Genomic DNA, 25981 nt, shown 5'->3' on the forward strand with positions numbered 1-25981 from the left:
CTCCACCAGTGGCCAGACATGATTAGAAATGATGAAACGCCAGTTACACTGGATCTCTACCTGTTACCTCAAGAAGAGGAGATCCTTGGTCTGCCTTTGGATGCCAGTGGCTTCCATGCCATACGGTCCCCCTTCCCTACCTATATACCCTGCTTTTTTTTATTTAAAGATTTTATTATTTATTTATTTATTTATTTAAGAGAGAGAGAGAGAGAGAGAGAGAGAGAGAGAGAACATGCCCATGCACACATTGGGGGGTGGGCAGGAAGGGGCAGAAGGAAATGGAGTAGCAGGCCCTGGGAACATGACCTGAGCAGAAGGCAGACGTTTAACTGACTGAGCTGCCCAGTGCCCAAGAACCTGCTTTCCAATAACATCAATAGTTTGCTAACTGAAAACAGGATTTTTGGCACTATGCACAAGAAATATTTCAATGTTTATACACATACATACCCTAGAGGCTAGTTTTCTGGTCCTGTGTGTGTGTTTTATTTTATTTTATTTTCCTTTTTAACGTGTGTGTGTTTTAAAGAAATTTCTGCATGTGTCAGGTGCTCCTGGGGAAACCATCAGTAAAATAAAGGAAAAATCTAAAATAAGTACAATTGTCACAAGTAGCAAATAAATAAACTGGATAACATAGCTTTGTGCTATGAAACTTTATTATGGACTTAACCTTATTTAATGTTGGTTCCTACTTAATAGATCACAGATGCTTTCCCATGAGAATGAATTCATGGGAATTATGAATATGGTCAATTCTTTTTATTTAATGCAGTTTGTTGTAAAGTCACAACCAACACTGAATAAGCAAGTACAGAGTCATTGACCCTTGGGGAAATACAGGGTTAGGTTCTTAAGAGCCTTGGATTATACAGCATTTTCATCAACTGATCAATACATAATCTTATTTTATGTGTGTTTTTATTTAATTGAAAGACATGTTATTTAATATATATCATTGGCTCATTAATACTGAACTCACAGCCAATAACGCTATAACTCATGATGGAACAAAGCTTATCTAACACAGGTTTTTTCCTTGTAAGGCATAACACATCTTTCTGGTACTTGGAAACACTAACAGTCCTTCACCACTATGTCTGGGAGCCATTTTAAACCAGGAAATTACCAACAAAAAGCACAACAAATACGAAAAATACGGCACTACATAGACTGAGAGAAGGACCCTTGCTTACAGTCCTTGTTGGGGACACACGTGGAGGATGACTCACATCTTTCACCAACCTGCTCAGGTCTGCAAACGACCTCAAAAACACCACAAGTATTGATTCTGGGTTACAAATAAATTTTAGCCAGTAGGTGAGTTAGCAAACAGGGAATTTGCAAAAAATTAGGACCAACTATACTTCTTTTTTTTCTTTGAGGCTTTTGAACTATCCAGGAAATGTACAAAACAGGCAACAATATTAAGTGGGAATGGATTCAATGAACTTCATCCTCAATTATTAAAGTTATATTTTAGGGTCAAACATTTTAAATAGGTTAGGCATCTATTTACAACGTAAGTGACACACATCTGATTCTACGAAAAGATTTCTTTCATGGCCCTCTTACTCTGCGTGGGGCTAAGGTTTAGGAAATGGTACATGAACAAAACTGTTTTCAGCTTGTTCTCTCCAAATCAGCCCAAACTCTTGGCTTGTTGACTCCAACCACATTAACGTTTTCATTTCATTACCTTAAAATGACTATAATCAGCCTGGCTTATAACTGTCCTGGAAGTGTCCAGAAGAGGTCAGAGAAATGTTGGGGTACCCAGGAACAAATGCTCTTATAAAGACCTTAGGACACCCATTTCTGACCCAACCTTCTGTCCTAAATGTTTGCTTTATTAATAGACACTATGCCTGATATTACTTACTAGGCAAATTTGACAAGTTAAAAATCTCTTTTGACAACATGCTGAAAGTATTGCTGACCTCATTCCCCTGCTTGCTATCCTCCTCCCACTATCCCCCAGCCAAAACTAAGGCAAAGTCAGAACGTTTTGAAAGAACACAAGGAAAATGCAATGTAATCACAACGGGTCACAAAGGACTCCATTCAAAAGGCAGTAATGTGGAAACTAGAATCTAGGGGACCATTCCTGAAGGGAAAATGACTGAAAATTAGCAAGCACACAGAGTAACACTAATAAAAACCAAATGGTTTTCATTACAAACATTCTAGATTCTTCCACGGTCCACTCCTCACTTTTAAATGAAATCCTTGTCCCCAAATTGCTTTTGTGATACCTTGGTTAAAGAAAGGTTGGGGGTGGGGTGGGTGAGTACCTCAGGCTGAATGTAATCTAGACTGCATCAACCACTCCCTATCAACCACTAGCTGAGTTCCAGCTAAGCCAAGGTCAAGTCTTCCACCAGTCTAAACGGTCAGCACCAAGAAAAGCCCTCACTATACATTTGTTCAGAAACTGTCTGTGGATTTATACAGGTAGAGGGAATCACAGTGAATTTACTGAGAGCTGAGCTGCAACTCTCAAGAAAGGAGACCAACTGGAGCACATGGTTGGTTCAGTTGATAGAGCATTCAACTCTTGATCTCGGGGTTGTGAGTTCAAGCCCCATGTTGGGTGGAGAGATTACTTTAAAAAAAAAAAAAAGAAAGAAAAGAAAGGAGACCTATTATTTTGTGTTTTAGCTTGAGGAATAATTAGTATATAACTATTTTATGTATGCATGTGACTGATTTACCTTAAATATATAGACAAAAACACACAGGTGTGCATGTGTACACTTCTAAACGGTTAACCTGGAATCCGTCTGTATCAGATTTACAGGGACAACCTCACTATCGGATTCATATATAGAGTGTAAAATATAGGATCTTCTTTTGGGTTCAGCCAAAGATGCTCAGGTAATACTACTACTACTATTACTAATAATAGTTAATGCTTGACATGTGTTAGGCACCAAGCACTTACTGCTCTGGAGGCACTTTTCTAAAATCCTTAAAATTTGTTTTCCTTAAACTGTATATGGTAACTCTAATTTTGTTCCCATTTTAGAGCTGTAGAAATTGAGGACTGTTGTTGAGCAACAAAACCAAGGTTTTGACCTCAAGCAGTGGTGGACAGAGTCTGAGTTCTTCTGTGATGTTAAATTATGTCTCTGGCTTTAAATTGTTTTTCCTTATTAATTGCTCTGCACAGTAAGATGTAATACCCCTATTTCAAGGAAATCTAGGCACAGAGCGGTTACGTGTTCAAGATCACCAATACGACTTTAAATAGAGCATAGGTCTAAACTTAAGCTGACGTTTTTAATACAGTATCATTCTTCCATGCCCAAATAACATTAAAGAAATTTCAGAAGCTACACAGAGAGCTGAAGAGAAGCCAAATTAAATTATATGGCAACCAGTTTTAGGGGGTGGGGTCTGATGACCAATTAAGGCTTTAATTGCTCTATAACATGAGTATAGCTACATGAATTCTTTTTACCTCATTTGGCCCTGAATTTTAGAATTTGTTGAGATAATCACAGAAATCTCAAGTCTAATGGACCCACAATAATAATCCTTTTTTGGCTCTCCTCAAATTAGTGAAATTCTTCAGCCTTATCTTATAGCCCATTTCAATGAATGGCTCACAGCCAAGAGATGACAGTCAATAATTTGCCAATAGAGATTCCTTCAAAATTCACAACCCAAAGCATATTCTGTTAATAACAGAAAGCCCTGAAACTGTGTTACAGTTAAGTTAAAGTGCCATATGTCTAAAAATAATTTTTCTCTTCCAGGTCCAATTTGCATTTTGAATCCTAAAAGATTCTTTGCTAGCAAAAAGCTATTAGCGATTCTACTGCAATTTAAATACAATATATCACTTAAAATAAGTTATCAGGGCTGCATGTTGATTATAATGATAATGAATAAAAATGCTCCTTTTTGAAGAAACATATTGAAGGTGATGAGAAAGGCTAAGCTGTTCCCTCAGTAACTCCCGTCAGGCAGATAGCTCCCTGGACGTTGGCAGGTTTGTCCGAAGAGGAAGCAGGGAGTTTACATACCCGGGTTTCTCCTATGTAAGCATTTTGTTATTTCAGGTCATGTTATTGAACAAGAATGATCAGAGCAACTTCACTAATAGGTAATTACTAAGAACAACTCAAAACATTCTGCTTTTGCCACCAAATTTGATTAGACAGTGGTGCAAAAAATCGCAGCAGCAGGATAAGCTGGGTCATCAGTGCTTTTAGAATAATGAAGTCAGGGGATGCCTGACTGGCTCAGTTATTAAGTAAGCATCTGCCTTCAGCTTAGGTCATGATCCTGGGATCGAGTCCCGCATCAGTCTCCCTGCTCAGTGGGAAGCCTGTTTCTCCCTCTCCCACTCCCCCTGCTTGTGTTCCTTCTCTGGCTGTGTCTTTCTCTGCCAAACAGATAAAATTAAAAAAAAAAAGAAAAAGAAAGGAAAAAATACTGAAGTCAAAATCAGTTACGAAGGCTCTTCTCTAGTAAGCACTATTCAATTCAGTATATGTAACAAACAGCGCTCAGGTGACGTTAGGTTGTGTTTGACTCCACATCTGTTTTTTAATGAATAAATAACCCTTTTATATTATAGAAGACACAGAGGATAAGGCTCAATCATTTGCCTTCTCAAAAAAAAAAAAATTCTCCTTGTGGAGCACGAAAAGATTCAGAAACTCTTCATTTCATCTTCACAAATATTTTTGAGTCCCCCTATATATCGAACACTATTTGGAACTAAATACACCACGGTGAATAAGCAGGTGTAATCCCCGCCCTCAGAGCTTGCAGATTTTCTTCTGAAACAACACTGTTTCTTTCATAATGTACATGAACTCCTCTAGTGGAACTGTATCTAGCCATGCCAGACTAGAGGCGGACAAGGAGAGACGGGCCAGTGGTAATGTGGGTCCTAGAGAGCTGGAAATGCTTCCCTTAGTAGGAATCGAGTTGGAAATTCTCCCTGAAACAGGAAAATAGTGGGAAAGGGAAATACCTCCAGAAACTGTATCTGTGCTGACCTGATTCTAGCTTAGGAGCATAGATTTAGCAAGGTAAATGAAACAAATGGGAAGAGAGTGACTGTCTTTGCTGCCAGCAGAGGAGACAGATGAGCGGAGAAGGGCTGAACTCAGGACCCTTGGCAGAGAAAACACAGAGCCAAGAAATCAGACTTCTGTCAGCAGGACAAAGCCTGAATAAGGACACATCTTTGCCGCCGTATTTGTGTATCGGGTTCCCTGACAAATCACTTTGTGTGGAGAACAGAGGTTTTGTGACTTAAAGATAAGGAACCCGAGAATAAGTATAAGAAAATAAATAAATTATTTATTTATTTATTCAACCAATATGTGTGGATAATAATTATTTATTTATTTATTTATTCAACCAATATGTATGGATAACTTACTATGTGCCCCGCACCATGCTAGGTGCTGTAAACAGAATGATAAGTAAGTTGGAGTCAAAGCTTTTATTGCAGTGGGCAAAACTAGACATTGGTCAACTAACTACCAGTGAGATGTGAATTACGGGTGTATAGGGAGTGCTGGGAGTGAAGGAAGGATTAGCTGGGCAAAGGAGGAGAGAAAGGCATTTCATCCATTCATTCATTGGTCATTCAACAAATACCTGAGTCAGGTACCAAGCTGTTTTCCAGGTTGAAAAGGTGGGTGATGGCCTTGACATGAGGGCTGGAGTGTAGAGGCTATGGGTGTGGAAAGGTAGATCAACTTCTGAAAAAAGGGTGTAGGATGGATAAAGACGAAGAACTTCAGCACCCCGAGGAGCCCTGCCTATCTTTGACTAGTGGAAGCAGATGGGTGGGAACTAATAAGCAGGAGCTTGGCCTTTGTCATCTTGTCCTGAGAGGGAGAGGGATGTGATTGCGAGAAAGCATTGACTTGTGTGGAGCCTGCAGGAAATAGCCAGCCTTGCCCTGTAAGTCCTCATCATGGGCATGTCATGGAGAGAGCTTTCCTTTTATTTTTAATCTCCATGGCTGGTCACAAAGTTCTAAAGCATCTCTTGGACACATGCCCTGCCAAATCAGCTCATGCTTCTCTGAGCCCTCGCTTGGATGGATCTTCTCCATGAATCCAGAGATCTTGTGGACCATAGACATTAGGCTGCTGGCTGGCCTCCTCTGTGTTTCATACATCACGACATCATTGGTACGACACATGGTGAGGTGAGAGAGGGAGCCTCAGATCATCAGTGATGACAAGATAACTCAAAGTCTATTTCACAGAATATAAAAGCAATAATAATTGTAGGTACACTCCCCACCCAAAGCAAGGGATCTAATCCCAATATTTTGCATGATGAGTAGATAATGGACATTCCAAAAGAATCCTTCCTTCTCAGTTAAGTAAGTCTTCTCGTAGTAAATTATCCGTCTGTTATTTAAAAGCTTTGAAAAGCACACATGTACTCTATCAGCATCTTAAAACATTTTGATATGGCTTCTTTTTTCTGTTACTAAGCTGGAAGTAAAAATGACTTTTATTGTTCATTTAAAGTCAGGCAATATCTGAAAAAATTTTTTAACTTTTCACACATAAATTAGTTTTTCTTCTATTAAATAAAACAAGATAAAAACCTGATTCCGTCAAGGTTTTAAAATTAATAGGTGTGGTAGTTGATGGTTGAGGGAAAAGGAGGATCCTTGGATTTCTGTGCTGACATCCAAGATTAGTGAGCTGTTCCTCCCTCGGTAAATGAAGAAACATTTAGTTTCTTCTAACTGTTAGTCATGTACATAATGTGGGCTCAGGTAGAGAAGTCTGGGCCAGTCCACTGAGACTGAGTCTTATTTTAGGTAGACTACAAGGGTCAGCCACAGAGGGAATTCCCAGCAAAGTGCAACAGAGGGATGGAAACCCACAGCCAGTTGTGACAAAGGAGCCATAACCAGCAGTGTGATCCAAGAAAGTCCGGCAAGTTCTGGCAAAAGGTAATGAGGTTAAGAGCTAAACTATGTTTCAGTCACAGAAGACAGGGAAGGAAAAGCAGAAACTCTGCGTCCAGAGGTGGGGAATGAACCAGAAGTGAGGTCCCAAGGGACAAAGTTAAAAACCCATGTAACTGGAGCTGGGGTCAGAGGCAGCTTAGGAGGCATGAGACAGAGCAAATTTGGAGTCAGAGCCACTGACTGTGACCTTAGTGAGTGCCTGGGCCTGAAATAGGTCTGACACTGCCACATGGGCCCTGCGTGGAACACAACCAGTTGGTAAACCTTGCAAATGTTCTCACTTCTTTTCCTGGTTTTAATTTTACTACCACAGTTAAAATATATCGTGTCAAGTTTCATCGTGTCCATTTCTACTATCTTATAGTCCCTTTTAAAAGATTCATATTTGCATGGATATGAGTTTATGGGGGCTTTCAAGGTATCACGTGTGCCATTTCTTCTCAACATATTGTTATATCCTTGCTACAGAATAATATAGATAGTGCTCTGAGAAATTTTCTGTTCATTTAATGACTTTTTATATATGGCTTCCTTTACTTGATCCATTCAAATATAATTAAATATTATTTCTCTGAACAAATGCAACTATTAATATTTTGCTCCTTGGCTTCCAAGTTAATGAGACCATTAATTGCTATATACATATGTTTGGGGATAATGAATTCATCTGGTTTCAGACTAGCAGAGGTATCAAAACATCCTAATTTCAGTCAGGTAATTTCATTATACCAGAAAATTAAGTCCATGGATTTAACAAAAGCTTTCTTTTCTGGAAGTATTTTTAAGTAACTACTGGATCCTCAAGCACATCTTATTATAAGTCTATAACGATTCGGGAGTTCTTTAAATAAGAATTTCTTTGAAGTTCAGGAAAGCCTTGATTAACCCAAGAAACCATTTAAAGATATGGCTTGGGCCATATCCATCATTTTATAGTTGACTTGCTTGTTTCTGCTTTAAGAATCAAGCACAGAGAAACAGATGCAGGGCTGGCCATCGGTTGCCTGTTTATTGATTTCAATTTGACTGAACAATGATCTACTCTGTCCTGTGGACTAAACCTCCTCCCCACTTTTTTTAGCTTCACAGCTAAGGTCCTACTACTGTTAGACTCCTCTGGACTAAAGTAGGGTCTTCGTTTTTGTTTTTGTTTTTGTTTTATTCATTTATTTGTCAGAGAGAGAGAGAGAGAGAGAGAACAAGCAGGGGGAGCAGCAGCTTCCTGCTGAGCAGGGAGCCTGATGTGGGAATCCATCCCAGGACCCTGGGATCATGACCTGAGCCAAAGGCAGGTGCTTAACCAATTGAACCACCCAGGCATCCCAGGACTAAAGTTTTTTTTAAAAAGATATTTTTGGGGTGCCTGGTTGGCTCATTTAGTAGAGAATGTGACTCTTGAACTCAAGGTTGCAAGCTTGAGCCCCACACTGGGTGTAGAGATTACTTAAATATAAAATTTTTAAGTAAGTAGATAAGGGGTATCTAGGTGGTTCAGTCAGTTAAGCATCTGCATTGGGCTCAGGTCATGATCCTAGGATTCCAGGGTCTTGAAATTGAGCCCCATGTCAGACTTCCCTCTGCCACTCCCTCTGCTTGTGCTCTCTTTCAAATAAATAAGTAAATTAAATCTTTAAAACTAAATAAAATAAATAAGATTTTAAAAAGATATATTGATTTCTAAAATGTGACAAATCTGTTTTGGGTTGTTTTCTTTTTTTTTTTTAATTTGGAAAGAAGGCCGTGCCTGTGAGAAAGTTTAAACAAACATTCTGTCTTAAGATAAGAACTCACAGATTCACTTGGAGTGAAAAGATAAGTAAACGTGAATTCATTAATAATTCTGTCAAGTGGAGCTCAACAGCATCAGGCCAGACAGGTGGCCTCCAGCATTTCCTCTTGCTGGTTGCTACTTAGCCACTTGAATTACGTAATTACATATGACAACACGTGAGCCCAAAGCCCTAACCTGTGCGAACTAACTTCTAGATCACCTGGCACGTCCTAAGACTCTAGAATCTTCCTCTTGTCAGCAAACATTTACCTCCATTCAAAAGGAAACCTCCTGCAAACTCTTCTCTGGAATAGGAAAGATACAGGTCTGGGATGTGAGAGGAAATGGGATTAAGGGAGAATTTTAAGTGTTTAAGTAATAAATAAGTATTAAATGAAGTATTTAAGTATTCAGCTCCAAGCCCACTCACTGAGTGCTGCCACCAACTCTCTGCTTTAACCAAAACCCCTCCTCCTGAAGCTCCCAGGCCCCCCAGCATTTTAAGACCTGGAAAGGCACAACGAGCCTTCTACTGTCACTCCGAGTGGCATCCAAATTATCACTCTTCACGGGCTTTATTTAGGCTCCTGCCAGTTGGACCATTCCAGCCTCAGCTACTGTATTTCTTTAACTTTCTAAACATTAGAAAGACGGACACCTCACTCCGTCTTTCCCTCCATGAAACTTCGGCCATCTTCCCAGGTAACATCAGGCCTATGGAGACCACCTCCACTCCTCTTCAGCTAGAGAACTTCTTAACCTTCTGAATTGCCACGACCTTCCCCTCCACTCCACATCAGTACATGCATTTTTTATGGTACCATTCTGATGCTGCCATCACCCAGAATAGTTCTGCCTTCGAGATCTTCAACTTGAGTAACCTATGCTCTGACCTTCTGATCTGTAGAACTGCTTCCCTTTCTTTATTCCCTCTATACCTGCCCTTGAACTTCACTGAGAACTCGCATCCCACTCTATTTTCCCTTTGCCTTCATCTTCTATCCAGCCCACATCCTGTAGTGCCATCATTTAAACCATCATCTCATCAAAGTATTTCAATCCCCTGCCCTCTGCAGGGAAGCCAACCCGGAATCCATCCAGCTGCCCTCCTTACCCCTCCAACTCTAGGCTGAGATATTTAATAATGTATTTTATATATTGATGGATTGACTGTCTCCTTGTGAGCAGGGATTTTGTGTTATTCACTTCTACATCCTCAGCAACTAGAGCAGTGCTCAATAAATATCTGTTGGAGATATTATCAGTGATGCTGGGAAAATCCCATAACTGCCTGGTTTCATGCCATTTCAAATAATGGCCTTCAGCTTCAATAGGGTTATCAGTCCTGTGCACAGCCTTGCTACATACTTGGCCCTGGTTAGCCTTCCCTTCCCCTCTATACACTGCCCCTTTCCAGCTTTCAATATTCCCGCTTTCTCCGCCAGCTTTTGCTTCTTACTTCACAGAGGAAAGTGAAGTAACGGGATGGTGGGTGACATGCCTTCCTATCCTTCCCAGCTTCCAGATCTATTTGCATTCAGACCACGACTGCCCCTTTCCCCCTGGCAAGAGAGGAAGAGGGGGCCCTCCTTTGTCTAAGAGGAGTCCTGCCATCTTTCCCCTGGATATGTCCTCTCTTATGTTCCCAGGAACAAGACATACCAAGTTTCCCACCTTCCACCTGAAACTCCAACTTCTTCCTCTCTGCTTTCATTTCTCATCTTATCAACCTTGCAGCTGCACTTAACTCCAGCGATCTGATTTTTAACATACTCTCTTCCTTTTGCCTTGGTGATTTTACGCTCCACTGCTTTTCCTCCTACCTCCCTGACTCCTCCTCCTCCATCCTTTTTGGAAATCTTCATTTCCTTCCTGGTAAATCTCAACCACATTATGTATATGCTGATGGTTCCTGAATCCTCATATCCAGCCCTAACTTTGCCACATGGAAGACTAGTATCTCAAGTCTACACTGTCTCAAAGGGGACTTTTTACTGAATGTTAAAATCTGTCCATTTTCTCCACCCTGTTACCATTCAAACCCAGGAAACCGTTAGCTCTCACCCCAAAAAGTGGGCAGTGGAATAATTTCCTGCCCACAGACGTTCCTAAGTTATAGTCAGTGATCCTTCCCAACAGTTCTGATCAAGACATGCTTCATTTAAAACCCTTCCTTCTGGGGCGCCTGGGTGGCTCAGTGGGTTAAAGCCTCTGCCTTCGGCTCAGGTCATGATCCCAGGGTCCTGGGATCGAGCCCCGCATCGGGCTCTCTGCTCAGCGGGGAGCCTGCTTCCTCCTCTCTCTCTGCCTGCCTCTCCGCCTACTTGTGATCTCTGTCAAATAAATAAATAAAATCTTTAAAAAAAAAAACAAAAACAAAAAACAAAAAAAAAACCCTTCCTTCTGTAACTTCTTGGAGCTATTAGTAGAAGATCCAAAAACTTTAACATGCACTACGAGATCCTACACCTGCTCATCTCCATGCCAACACTCAACACTCCCCCTTCCCATCCCCACTTTCCCATCCCCATACACATCCTCTATGACATAGCCCTACAGCTATCCCTTCGGTTCCTCCATCTTGCCAGTCTCCCCCTCACACTTGGGACACAGAAATGATATTCCCTCATATGGGCAAGTCTTCGCCTCCACTTTTGCAGGTGTGAGCTAGCCAGCAGGCAAGCTTGAGAATGCTACACCTCCGCTTAAAATCCTCCAGATTCTCCGTGAGATATTTCTTTATTTTCCATAGACTTTAGGAGGAATCATAACCCATGTGGTACATGATCAAGCCCCCATTTACTTTTCTAGTACCATGACTTGCTAGCCTAGTGCATCCTTCCAGCCATCATGAACCACATTCAGGACCTAAACTCACCAAGCCTTCCCTGGTGTGCTGCATCTAGCCTGTGTTCATGCTCCACGGGTCTGCCAATCTCTGACTAACCTTCAGTACTTTGTGGGTGACATTTCTTCCTGAGAACGCTTTCCTGGCCCATTACAATCACTCTAGCTGCCCACTCCCATGACTAATCTGGTTCAGGTGCTCCCCTCTCTGCTTGCCTCTGCCATAGCGCTTATCCAAACCATATGGTCATTTTGTTTCTTGGTCTGTCATACTGAGTGGACTACCACTTTCCTAAGGACAGGGTGTATCTGAGTTAATGTTTCTGGGTGTCTAGAAAAGGGTGCAACATTTAGAAGGTGTTCGCTTAATGTTTTGGGGAAAAAAAATCAACAAATGAATGACTGATGAATGAGTAAATGAATGAGCAGATGAGGAAAGATGTGGTTCTGATGTCTCTGTGAAAACATTCCCACCCACATCATTCCCAGGACACACGGAAGGATGTGCTGGTTCAACTTCAACATTACTAGTGAACAGGCCCAGTGCCTCAGCCACTCTAATTTGGTTTTCACAGGGTTGTGCAGATTGAAATGCACCTGTTAAAGGATTTCGTTGGTTAACATACCCCTCCTTTTAAAAACACGAACATTTGTGTAATTCTTATGTACCTTAATGTCAACTGATTTAAAATGTTAAAGTGTTTTTCTTCCTGACACCTAACAGAGACCACTCCATTGAAGGAACAGGAACTTTGTATGTCACAGATGGTTTGGCCTGGGTATTATTTTAAAAGTTTCCCAAATTATCCTAATAAGCACCCCGAGTTGAGAATCGATATTTTTCAGCATGTCTCGGACTTTACTGCACACACTTTTCTGCTGGTTCCTGATGGTTCCTGAATCCTCATATCCAACCCTAACTTTGCCACATATATTAAAATTGAAGCTGCAGACTCAGTAGGTATGAGGTGGGAACTTGAGAATGTGCCCTTTTGCAAGTTTCCCGGCTGATGACGATATTGATGGTCTATGGACCAGACTTTGAAGAGCAAGGATCTGGTTATTCTCCTGCTGCAGCATGTCTCTGGCTTATTTACTTTTAGGGGGTCGATCCATGGCAAGGGAAGGGCTAATGGTGAGAGTGTGCCAAGGCAAGCATAGAGTAACTATGTATTCAAATCAGTGTACCTGCAGGTAGGTCTTGCTTTATAGGAAACTTGGATCTAAGCTCCCATTTCTGACGGCGCTCGTTTTAACTTCTTTACAGGCTGACCTGTCAACCACTGAGCTAAGACAGAGCACAGAAGTCAAGGAAAGTGTTAATAAGGGATGACAAATTTTACCTGAGAATATATACAATGTACTACTCTGTTCTCTAACTCCCTCTCCTTCCCTCTCTCTTGACCACACTTTCATCTTTAAAATATATTGACTGCAGGGGCACATGGGTGGCTCAGTGGGTTAAGTCTCTGCCTTCGGCTCGGGTCATGATCTCAGGGTCCTGGGATCAAGCCCCGCGTAGGGCTCTCTGCTGAGTGGGGAGTCTGCTGCTTCCCACCCTACCCCCCGCCTGTCTCCCGGCCTACTTGTGATCTCTGTCAAATAAATAAATAAAATCTTTAAAAAAAAAAAATACTGACTGCTTTTTGACTCTCAATAAGTAGCTTTAAACAGTGTATCTGTAACTTGCATGAAAAAAACACATTAAATGGAATATATCTGTGCCTTATACCTAAGGGGCACCTCCCCAAAGGATGTGTAATGTGAGATGGGGTGTCATTAGTCTTTGCTGTTTCTCTGTGAAATGAGACACTATAATTCCAATTTTGTAGATAAGGAAAATAAAACGCAGAAAGCTAAACTTATTTAATTAAGATCACATGCTAACAACACAGGATGTGGCCAAAACTTGCATCCTAGTTCCCCCACGCTACGTTGGCTTTAATGGAAAAAGAGGCAGTAATATTTCAAGAGATTGTGCCTTAATTATTCATAACACTTGCATCTCTTTGAAATAAAGCTTACTATTTAACAGCCTTTCTTCTATACATATCTATGGCTGGAATTTGTCTATTTTCTATTCATCTAATTATTAACATATTGAAATGAATACAAAGTGGCCTTAGAAGGCCACATAAATTAATTCCTATACAACGGATGAAAAAGAAAAAGGAGGATAAGAATAATGCTAATGTATCAGATGGCATACAAAGAAGTCCTATAATTACAGGGTAAAAACAAATTTGACTCTTAGTAGCAGTGGAGGGGAAAATGGAAACATTTCATAGAACCCCGTATGTGAAACCAATACATTTGAAAGCAGGACTACTGCTCCACAGCAGACCCCGTATTCTGACCTTGATTCAGAAATGGCTGGTCCACCAAGCCCTCTAATCCCACATGCATCCCTGACTCCCTCTGAAAGCGAAACCCCGGCTCATGCAAACAACGCTTCCAAAGTCCAATGCTGAAGTAATTTTAATTTCCTACTTGATTTTCTGTTTCCCAAGACTTTCATCAACATTACCCTCATAAAATCCAAGAATAGACACTCGCTCAAACAGAGAAGCTTGAGTTAGGTTATTTAGAAAAATTTGGTAGCCCCTGAAAATGACCCATAATCATTCTGAATTGCAGAAATGGGACTAAACATTTAATAGCAATCAGGAGATCAAAATAAAATTACCTATAGATGGACACTGGGGAGATGACAAAAAGGGATGAGGGTAGTTTGGTTTTGTTTCTTTTTTTTTTTTTTAAGATTTTATTTATTTATTTGACAGAGAGAGAGATGACAAGTAGGCAGAGCAGCAGGCAGAGAGAGAGAGAGAGAGAGAGAGAAGGAAGCAGGCTCCCCGTCAGCAGGAAGCCTGATGTGGGGCTCGATTCCAGGACCCTGAGATCATGACCTGAGCTGAAGGCAGAGGCTTAACCCACTGAGCCACCCAGGCACCCTTGGTTTTGTTTCTTAATGATTGTATTAAGTTACAACTTGCATACCATAAAATTCAACCAAGACTTTTAAATAAATTTATACAGTTGTACAAAACCATCACCACAATCCAACTTTAGAACACTTCCACCTCCCAAAAGGCTCCCTTGACTCATTTGCAGCAATCCCTGCCCCACTCCCAGCCCCAAGTAATAGCTATCCTTGCCTTGTGCCTTTTGTAATTTTGCCTTCTCTGGAAATTTCATATAAAAGGAAATGTATGGGACGCCTGGGTGGCTCAGTTGGTTAAGCGGCTGCCTTCGGCTCAGGTCATGATCCCAGAGTCCTGGGATGGAGTCCCACATCAGGCTCCTTGCTCGGCAGGGAGCCTGCTTCTCCCTCTGCCTCTGCCTGCCACTCTATCTGCCTGTGCTCACTCTCTCTCTCTCTCTCTCTCTCTCTGACAAATAAATAAATAAAATCTTTAAAAAAAAATAAAAATAAAAGGAAATGTATAATATGCCAGCTTCTGTGTCTGACTTATTTCACTTAACATAATGACTCTGAGGTTCACACGTACTGTTGTATGTGTCAACTTTTTATTGTTGTGTGGTATTCCCATTTATGGCTGTACCATATTTTGTTTATTCACCTGTTGATAGACATTTGGGTCGTTTCCAGTTTGGGCTATTATGAATAACACCATAATGAACAATCACATAAAAGTTCTTGTGAGGACATGTGTTTTCATTTCTCTTAGGTAAACACCTAGGTGTGTTATTGCTAGGTCGTATACAAAGAGTGTGTTTAAGTTTTTTTGAAAATCACCAAATGTTTCCCAAAAATGATTTTTACATATTTAGCTGTGATGTCCTGAGGTATTTTCCATTCCACACCAACATGTATGATAGCTCCAGTCTCTCTCTACATCCTCACTAACACTTCATACTGTTTTTTTTTTGTTGTTGTTTTTGTTTTTATTAAGCCTTTCTAGTGGGTATGAGGTGAGGTTGCATTGAATTGAGAAACTATATTCCAGTTTTCAGTCAGTCAGAAATAGGCTCAAGAGCAGTCTCCTCCACTCCACCACTACACTGTATCTCCTTTCCTAAATGATCAGAGGAAATGAAATCTTTCAGGATTCAAAGGTTTGGGAAATTTTCCCCTCATGATTTTTTAATTCTCTATTTTTAAATTTCCCTTGAATAATCTATGAATATTACCAATTTGATCTTCCTATTATATCAAAGGGTTACTGGAAAGCACCTTGCTAGCCTATGGATGTGGTAATGAACAGAACAAAGGAAGACCCTCGAGCCACAGAGGGGTCTTCCCACACCTCTCACTCTACAGTGTTAAGTGTAAAGCTAGGGTCCTCATCCCAGCCTAAGCTACCGTTTACAGCCACTCTCCTTCCCATATAGGTAATTTTCACAGCTGTAAAACAAACCTTAGGATTCCAAATAAGCTTACCAGGCATTGCTAATTTTCTTTCCTTTTAGCCATTTCATTCAACTTACCTATGTTTTCCATGCCTTGGCCATGCATTAAGGGGGGAAAAAATGGCAGTGCACTCCTGCTTAAATTCTACCCAGCAGGTAAGAAAAATATGTTACGTATGTTCGTATTTATCACATAATTGATTCCCTTCATGGAAAGGATTTGATTGACAGATGCTAATTATAACCAGAGAATTTTTAAAGCGAGTATTGCTACACAATTGTCAGGAGAATGGTGTCAGGAAAGCTGCCCAAAGCAAACTGTCACATGCCACATTTAAATTAACAATGCAGCTTCAGCTGGCTTTCCACTAAGATACCTGCTGTGGATACCTGCTGTGTTCTTACTGCCCAGAGGATTTTTTTCCACCTTAATTACATAATGAAATAGCCTCATCTCCTACTCTGAAAGGCTGCCACGCACCAGGTAGCCCTCCAGAGTCCGTCTGAGGTCTTTCCTGGACTGATCTAGTTGTGCCATGTTTCTTCATGGAGACTTCCGGGCTGTTAACAGGCAAGAAAGGAGAGAGAGACCATGGCCAATGGTGAGCCAGGGAGTCCCTGTTGCTTCCAGGAAAAGGCCAGCTGGTGCCAAGATACCTCACCTAGGGCATTACCAGAATCTGATCCTTGTAAAAATTATCAGGAATTTGAAGGTTCATATTCAGAATATGAACCCATTATCTCACCATGCTGAATCTATCTTTCAAGTGAACAGAATGCCTCTTTTCTTTCTATTAATAATTAAACATTCATCAAAAGTTTGGTAGGAAAAAAAAAAGTTTGCCTGGTGAGTAGAGAATTAAAGAGGAAAGGAAATGAACAATTCTGAGAGGTTTCATCCAGGTCTCCATGCTCTGTGAACCAATCTCTCGGGTCTACCATAATTATGCAGTATATAACCTGCACAACTGTATGGACAGTCTTTTTCTCTCTCTTGTGCATCATATTGCTCATGTATCTTAACTTGGCTTCTCTATCCGCTGGAGAGTCTAAGACAACTTTTTGTCTTATTTGCTTCTTTAGACCCCTCAATTCCAGATTGTATTCGATGTGCTAAAAATCACTGATGAAGATGCTCAATGTTCTCAGTAAAATAGTTGGTTTCTGGATTGAAGAGAGATTTATTTATTCTCCTCCTTCTCAGTGTGGATTTAATTATTTCAATGCTCAGAGAGTCTTCTTATGCCTCTGAGCATTAGGTTCTAGCAGGAGGGGAGGCAATCTGCTTTCATATGTACAGACATAGGGTATTAAATGTTGGAGAGACTCCAAAGTCTCCTTAGAGACAACATGGAGAAATGGTCATGAGTATGAGTTCTGGAACCAGGTGCCTGGGTTGGAATCCTAGCCCAGGTTCGATCATCTGTAAAAATAAGATGTAATGGTACCTACCTCACAGGGTCATTATGAGAATCAAAGGTGTTAATACATAAAAACCGCTTACAGTAGTGCTAGACACATAAATAATCAGTGGTAGCTATTATTATTTTATTATATTATATTCTAGTATTATTCATCTGTATTCTATTATTATATTCCTCTACAAATCCATGTAACATAACATTCCTTCCCTACATCTCTGTATTACATTTCTCAATTTATTTTTTTTTATTTTTTAAAGATTTTATTTATTTATTTGACAGATGGAGATCACAAGTAGGCAGAGAGGCAGGCAGAGGGAGAGGGGGAAGCAGGCTCCCTGCTTAGCAGAGAGCCTGATGCGGGGGTCGATCCCAGGACCCTGAGACCATGACCTGAGCCGAAGGCAGAGGCTTAACCCATTGAGCCACCCGGGCGCCTCTATATTCCTCAATTTAGTAATGAAGAGGCAGCTTGGTGGGAAACATCCATGTGTGTAGGTGGGCACGTGTCTGAATTATTCAGAGACAGCCTTAAAGTAAGTAGCTATGGAGGATGTCTTGGTTCCCTCTGACCGCTATAACAAATTACCACAAACCTAATGGCTTAAAACAGCACAAATTTACTATCCTGCAGTTCTAAAAAGGGGTAAAAATGCAGCATTCCTTCTGGATGCTGTAAGGGAGAACCATTCCTTTCCCTTTCCGGCTTCTCAAGGTGGCACACATCCTTTGGCTTGTGGCTGCTTCACTCCAACCTCTGCTTCCTGCACTTCTGGGCTTCTATCTCCTTCTTTGTTTCTAATGCTCCTCCTGCTCCCTTCCCCTTAAAAGAATGCTTGTGATTACACAAGGCCACCCAAATAACTCAGGTTAATCTCCCTACTTTGAGATCCTGAATCCAATCTGCAAAGTCCCTTTTTTCCAAATAAGGTAACATATTCACATGATCTGGGGACAGGAAGTGGCTATCTTTAGGGAGGCATTACTCCACCTACCACAAAGGGAAAAGCACTGGATATCTCTGGAGACCATTCGAGCCAATGGGACCTACTCAGAGGTGACTCTACCGTCCCAAGGGGACCATGGCAATGTCTGGAGACATTTTTTGGCTGTCTCAAATTTTTGGCTGAGAGGGGAATGGTATGAGACATCTAGCGGATAAAAGGCCAGGGGTGCTGCTAAACATCCTATAATGCACGGGACAGCCCCCTCCCCCAACAACAAGAATTATCCAGGCCAAAATGTCAACAGTGATGAAGCTGAGAAGCCTTAATTTAAAGCATGTGATTCCTTGAAATCTTCTGAGTCAGTAAGGCTTCAGCTCAAAGCAAGCCAGTTTCAGGACTTAGAATCACATGGAGAAGTTTGAGAGATCACAAGTAAACTCATAACTCCATGTTTTTGACCATCTTAGATGGTAAATAAGAGATGAATAATATTACTCATGCTTTAATAGTAGGGTTTTGAACACTGCCTTAACTTGTTATTTGTTAAGTAGTGTTTGTTTTATTTTGGGTTTGGTGCAATCTTTCATACTGATACATTTCATACACACACAAATTATCTTTAGGTATGTGTTATAAACATCATTTGTGTCTATTATAGATATTTAAATTTGCAGATGTTCAGATTTAACATACCTAACACCAAATACATTTCAAGTTATCCATGGCCTGCAATATTTCATTTTTGCCTTAGTATGACTTGATTTCTGTGTATTGACTTCAAAGGATCAAAGAGTTTGGTTTTTTGTTTTGTTTTGTTTTGTTTTCCCCCTGGCTTGTCATTTATTTATTAATTTTTTTTTTTAAGTCAACTCTATGCCCAGTGTGGAGCTCAAACAACCCTGAGATCAAGAGTCGCACACCGTACCAACTGAGCAGCCAGGCATCCTCTGGTTTGTAATTTAAAAGTGTCCAGTGATCCTTCTGAGTGACCCAGAGAGCAACAGGCACAGCCACTGTCTGTCTACATGTGAGCTGTTGTGGTGATGTCCCATCAGGTCATTCCTATTCAGTTTATAGAGCTGGTTAGCCTGTGAGGAATCTTATAGGCAAAGTATCAGCTGTCTTCCAAGAGCTTTATTGGCTTCGTAAAGTCAACCTTAGCTCCTTTAAAGATGTCTGGTCATATCTGAGTCTATGCATGTTTCTCTCAAATGCGACATTTCAGTCAAAGCCTGGGCCTCATAACCAATGTTTCCAATTAGGGCCGCATCAGCTCTTTGAGGGCAGCGGGGGCTCTGGGAGCCCGTGCAGCACACTGATCACTTGCCCTGACACCCTCATCCACCTGGAGAAAGATTTAAGCTAGAACAAACTTTCACTGAAAGTGAGCACCTTGCCTAGCAATACCTATTTTTCCAATTCTCTAGAATGCCATGCTTGCGTTTGAATTCTCCCAGTCTTTTAAAGTCATCTAGAACTGTCAAGAGGAGCCTTTATATTCTTTTCAACATCTTTTTTCCCCCATCTTTCTCTTCCTTTCCATCCACTGGACTCTGCTCATTCCCTTTAATACTTTCTTCTGCCCAAGAATTCCCGTAGAATTTTGTTAATTTGCAGCAACTTCTAAAAACAGTAGTTGTATCTTCTGTGGCAGAAAAGGTTTACTAACTAGCAGGGGACTGTGGGCGTGTGAGCAGGCATGAGTGTGAATATTGTATCCATGAAAGTGTGTTTTATCTTCATTTCTTCTCTCAGGAATAATAGTAACTATAAACCTGGAAGTATTCTAACAGTTTATAAACAAACAGAGCTGAATAAAAACAGAGTTATTCAGCAACTGACGCTATGTCTACTGTATATGTTTCTCTGCCAAGAAACAGTTTTGGAGCTGTTTTACATCTGGTATGATTTCTAACCTCCCATTAAAGGATACATGTCAAATATGTCTTAATGAATGGAAGTTTGCGAAACACTATTTTAAAAAGCCGAAGCCCCACCCCTAAGCAGTAAGTCACATCTAAGAGTCCAGATTCCAGATACCACATTGCTAATTGGGGTAGGTACCCCGAGGGGAATCTGCCCAGATCTCTATGCCTCCCTAGTGAAAGGACTCCATTTCTTCAAAAACAAAAAAGAAAGAGAAAAATAGAGTAAGAAAGAGAGAAAGTGTGAGAGAATCTATAGCTTAAGAGACTTAAAAGACATGTCAAGTGTATTAAGGACAGAGAAACTTGGAGACAGAGGTTCACAGGAGACAGAGAGTGACAGGTAAGCAGGAGGTTCTCGAAACAGGAAGGTAATGAGCTTACAGTAAAAGCAGCAGGTAAAGAGAAAAGTGGGGCAGGGTTTGGAGGAGGAGCAAATGGTAACATTGACAAGTTGAGCACACACCAACTCTGGAACAGTAACCCTGGACATCTCCCAGCCAGGGTATCTGTGCAGCCATTTCCTGGGGAATAAAGAAACTTCTTTGGTTTCCGGGAAAGCCCTTGGATGGGCAAGTCCCTATTAGTATGTTGAGCAGCCAGTGGCTAATGTCCCAATCAGGCCTCCCTCCAGTCATGCAACCACATCTTAGGTGTCCTGCCAGCGCACATGAGTTCCAGAACGACTACAGCAATGAAAATCTCAAAAAACAATACAGAAAAGCAAAGGGCAAATATTCAGAACATGAAACTATCACCTAAAATCCTGAGACAGTTTCTCATCATTATTTTGCAAAGGACAATGAAGATCAAAAACCCAGATAAAACCATCTAACAGCAAATGGTTCAAAATCATTTGGGACAGGTTATTTCTTGGAGGAAATGTAAACATTAGAAAGGAGGTTTAGACTCTCCTGCCAAAGGAGACAAGAGGTAAATGCCGTGTTCATATCCCAGGGTGTGGTGCTCAGCTGCGACCTTTCTTCTCCTTGTCAAAATGTTTTTCTTTTTTGCACCACAGTCTAACTGATGTGATATCTCATAACTCCACATGCTTTCTCTGTTCCCTTCTCTGACTCTTCTTTTCCCTCCCCTCTAGTTCTTGATGTCTGGCCCTTATAGCTCATCTCCATTTTGGGAACTCAAGTATTCCCAGGGCTTCACCCATCACCCCCTGGACAGATCCTAAATGCACCACCTGAGAGATCTTCCACTCCATCCCTGCCTCTCTGCTGTCTCTCTCCTCTTGGGTGTAACCCCTGAGTCAGCCCCCACATGTCCAAATCCATATTAATCACATCTCTCCCTAAGACACACTTAACCTCCTAATGTCTCTGTCTCTGTGCCCACTGCCACCATTATCTCGAGTCCTTCGGTTTTAAAACTTGGCCTCATTTTCAAGTCCTTCACGTCCTTCATTGAGCAAGTCCATTCCTCTGAGCCATCCCAATCTCCCTTCACGTTGTCACATAGCTCTCATCCCAGCACAGGCTGGCTCTTCCACGCAGAGCAGCATGAGAGCAGCAGCCCCCACATGCCCACCCTCTCTGGCACATGGCTTCTCACTCAACACACCCAACCTGGCATTCCTGGAATCATCTTTCAGCTTCTGCCTTACTGAACCATCGGTCCTGTAAAATAGTCATTTCTCCTTCATTACAGCATCAAGGCTAACATGTGGATTTTCAAAGCTCTCCATCACGTGTCCCTATTTATCAAGCCTACACATGCACTGCTTCTCAACAACATGATTTATTTCTGTTGTTCGTTCTCCCTGTATGGCAATCCCTCTTCCGTACCTCCACTTCCAAACCCAGCCCTGTTTCAAAGGCCCTCCCAAATCTCCACTTCTCCACCTAGCTTTACAGACTACATTTCACTCCCTTCTTGGTTCTCACCCACTCACGACCTGCATCGAGAAATCAACATTAACGATATGACCACGCTCACCAGTTCAATGTGTTGATTTTCTTTCTCCAACCACGGGGCAAGCTCCATTAAGCTAGAGATACAGTTCTCTATCACCCTACCAAACACTCCAGGTATGAAAAGAGTAAATTCTTTTTTGGAATAAACTAGCTAATTAATCTACTACTTATATTTAGATTCTCCTTGACTATAAATAAATGAGGTATAAGGAATAAAAGTATAAACAAAGAAAGTGTAGGGATGCTTGCCTATTAGCATTTGATTTTTAAATGCCAAACATTACTTGCAAAACTTTTAAAGCCATCTTCTTACCTGATTTTATGCAGTCTGATGACTTACAAATACCATCTAGAAAAAGAAGGAAACATGCATAAATATTTCCAATACGGTTTTCTAATTTCTCACTACCTTTTGTTCTTTTAAAAATTGCCAACTAAAAAATCAATTCCATCAAGCAAGAGCTAAGAAACCCGAGTATTTACATCATTGTCAATAGCTACAAATAAATATACAGAAATAAAATAGGCAAATCCTAAATTTAAAATTTTGATAATGATGAAAACAGTGCATTCATATCATCTCCACCCACTAAGACCTAGGTCTATCAGATTGAAATAATCAGCCCTTTTAGTCTGGTAATCTTTTTTTTTCTTCCTATTAAGGAACCAATCTTTTCTAACCCTTATTGTGAAAAACTTCTAAGACTCAAATTAGACCTCTTAGATTCCTGTGAGCTCCTTTACACTTTCAATGACACAACAAATTTCACTAATTGAAGTTGGCCATAAAATTGTGCACACCTTAATTAAATAAAATTATACATTAGAATCCTTCTAACATAAGCATGAGTACACTAAATATACTTGGCAATTAATAACTTAGCTCAAACATGACAGACATTGTACTTTAGTCCGAGTTAATTGTTTAGACATATCGATGTGACATTTTATAAAGGAATCTTTATACCACCATCCTTCAGTGTCCCTCTCCTTAACACATTCATTTGGCAGATGAAAAAAGCATCAGATGAAGATCCCACTCTTGTGTGCAGGTACGTGCACACGAGTGTGGTAAAAACTCACCATCATAGGTTGCATAGAGTGCGATCATCGTTGCAGCAATGACAGTAAGGAGCAGGACAAGGACCACAAGAGTGATCTCCAGGGAGGTCCATCGTTGTTTCTTTGGCCTTGGTGTACTGATATCTGTTATATCCATCTGACTTTCTGATCTGCCCATCACCTAAAATCTGTAAATAAAAAAAAAAGCCTTTGAATACCACTAATAACAAATTAATAAATAGAGAAAAAGAAGAGGAAATGTATGTACAATTTTCCATAGGCTTAATGCGGCTAAATAAAAATAAAGGGTTAATTCATTTTAAATAGAAATAAATTGTTGTTGTTGTTGTAGAAAGTCAGAATTTTGATTCTGAAAACAAAGAGTACAGAGCCAATGAATCTGACATGACAGGTCATAATCAATCCATCTTTCTCTCTTTCTTTTTCTTTTTTTTAAATACATATATATATATATATATATATATGTATATGTATCACTGATGATCCAAGCAAAATTAGACAAGAAGTCTCGGCTAAATACTCACATACGACTCCTTTGGCAGTTCATAAGCAAATAACTGCTGCACCATCATAAAGCAAAGTTTTAAACTCACCCTTCTGAACTTTGGACAACATCAAAGGTGAATTTTGTATCTTGTGCCAGTGGCTTCTTTATAAGCATGGAAATCAATGACTAATACTTTGAGGTTTTGACTAAGCAATAATTTGAAACATGAATACAGATAAAAACAAAAAAGGAACAAACCCTTGTGATAGTTAATTTTTAGTCTTAAAAACAACTTTTATTTTTACAGTTCAAAATTATAGCTACTGCTGATGTGGGTCTCTATTAACTGGTGAGGCAACATTCTGAAAATGGTCACTCGTTAAGCCCAAAGTCAGTGGTTTACACCCAGGGATGAAAGATGTTACCCTTAATCAATGTTTCTTTGTGCGACGGAAGAAGAAAAAATATATATATAACTTTTAAAAATTCTACCCTGGAGGCCAGGGTAACTGTTGTTAAAATACTTATTTAATTTGTATTTAAATTCATATGAATACTTCTACTAAGAGCTGACATTTATCGAGTACATCCCATGTGTCAGTCACTAGTTCTTAGTGCTTTATACGTACTCACTGATTTCATCTTCGTAAGGTGGCCACTAATATTCCAGTTTTGTACTTAGGAAACTGAAGCACAGAAAATTCAGGTAATTGGCCCAACTACACAACTAGTAAATGTCCTTTACATACAACACATTTGGTCACTGCTTGAAATAGAAATATATCATCACACAATAAAAGCTATTTTAGATCTTAGTGCAGAAGTTTTGGGGGGGAGGGGAAGGGAAATCAAAGGCATGTAAGCCGAAATACTAAATTTCATTATGTTTCTCTTAGAGGCCGTGTGATTTTTTACTGACCATCCACCAAAGCCCAGACTTCAATTTTTCTGCATGACTGTAGAAAAGAGATTCATAAACTAACAGACTAGCTGTTTATAGTTTGATACAAATTAAGCATATAATTGAGTTCCTAGATGAAGTGACTGCTCAGAAATACCCCTAGAATTAAAGAGCTTTGTTGAATACCCACAATCTCCTGTGAGTGTGTTTTGTGGAAACTGAGGCACAGGATATAGTTGAAATGGAGTCTATATTTGAAGTGTGGCCTGGAAGATCCCGCTGATAACTAGGAATTTAATCTCCCCAGTGAGTTATTAATAAGTGAACAACAAATGGACTTTAGAGTTCTGGATACAAAGTCTTAAGCATGCTGTTCTCTTGATTACATGAGGCTATAACCAAGGACAGACTATCAAATAAAAATATTTTATTAGATCATGAAAACTGTGTCTGCTCAATAAAAGTGGAATGTAATGTACCTGAATGTTAAAATGTCTTGCTTAATGGTTATGTAACTCATGTTGGCTTAGTCTCACAGCGCCTGGGGTTATGATATGGAATTGCATTGATCGTGGTCCTTGGAGTTTTAATAGGGATGGTGACTGGGAAAGAAAAGATGGGACCAAATTTAGTACTTGGACACCATACAGAGAGATTCATAATAAAAAGAACAATTTTCCCAGTTTCCCCAGAAGAATTCAAGAGCAACCCAAAGAGCATCTGAGTATTAATCACATTTCCCTTTCTGGAGCATGTGTCTTCCTGTTCTAATATTTCAGAGACAATCTACGGAAGAGTATTTCTCAAATAATACGATCCACTTCTCCTTTTGATTCTTAGAAACAATAATCAGTTTCTCTAGGGCTAAGAACAAGGGCAGCCACAGGGTTAAATTAAAGCTGCTCTTTGGCACCACCAGGCTTCCAACTAGCAAGAAAACTAGTAGGCAGGCATGTCTGTCTTTCTCCCTGCTGTGTGACTTTTTCTTCACATCTCCTCCTTACCATGGAGATTGGGGTAAGAGGCAGCTGGGCTCCCAATGATTGTGCACCTAAGCCCACAGAAACTGTTATAGGGAAATAGAGGCAGTGACCAAAACTGCTAGTCCTTTTGCTGGCATCAAAAAGGTATCATCTTTGAATTACCTGCAAACTCTCCATCTGCCCCTCTTGTAAACGCTCTGCGAAGTGTTTTTTGCTCCTAAGTAACACTTCTGAACAGCACTGAGCAAAAACAGAAATGAGGCCAGTGTAACTGCCTAGTTAACCTTGTCACTCATGTTCAGATATCTGCGGTGGATTCATTATTTTCTTGTAAGAAAACAGGG

At 40.4% G+C, this 25981-nt stretch overlaps 1 protein-coding gene across 1 annotated transcript in view; it reads right to left on the minus strand.

Moving 5' to 3' along the window:
- The window catches only part of LOC111148232 (membrane metalloendopeptidase), a 100966-nt gene extending 77109 nt beyond the window's left edge, over positions 1 to 23857 (minus strand). Inside the window, exons 1-3 of the mRNA XM_022504700.1 lie at positions 23791 to 23857; positions 23267 to 23433; positions 22497 to 22532 (exon numbers count right to left, since the gene is read on the minus strand). Of these exons, the coding sequence (XP_022360408.1) occupies positions 22497 to 22532; positions 23267 to 23423 (193 nt within the window). The 5' untranslated portion in view covers positions 23424 to 23433; positions 23791 to 23857. The remainder of the gene's footprint in view (positions 1 to 22496; positions 22533 to 23266; positions 23434 to 23790) is intronic.
- Between the last annotated feature and the right edge of the window lie 2124 nt (positions 23858 to 25981).

Source organism: Enhydra lutris, unplaced genomic scaffold, assembly GCF_002288905.1.
Source record: "Enhydra lutris kenyoni isolate GAN:26980312 unplaced genomic scaffold, ASM228890v2 scaffoldscaffold2, whole genome shotgun sequence".
Taxonomy (NCBI): Eukaryota; Metazoa; Chordata; class Mammalia; order Carnivora; family Mustelidae; genus Enhydra; species Enhydra lutris.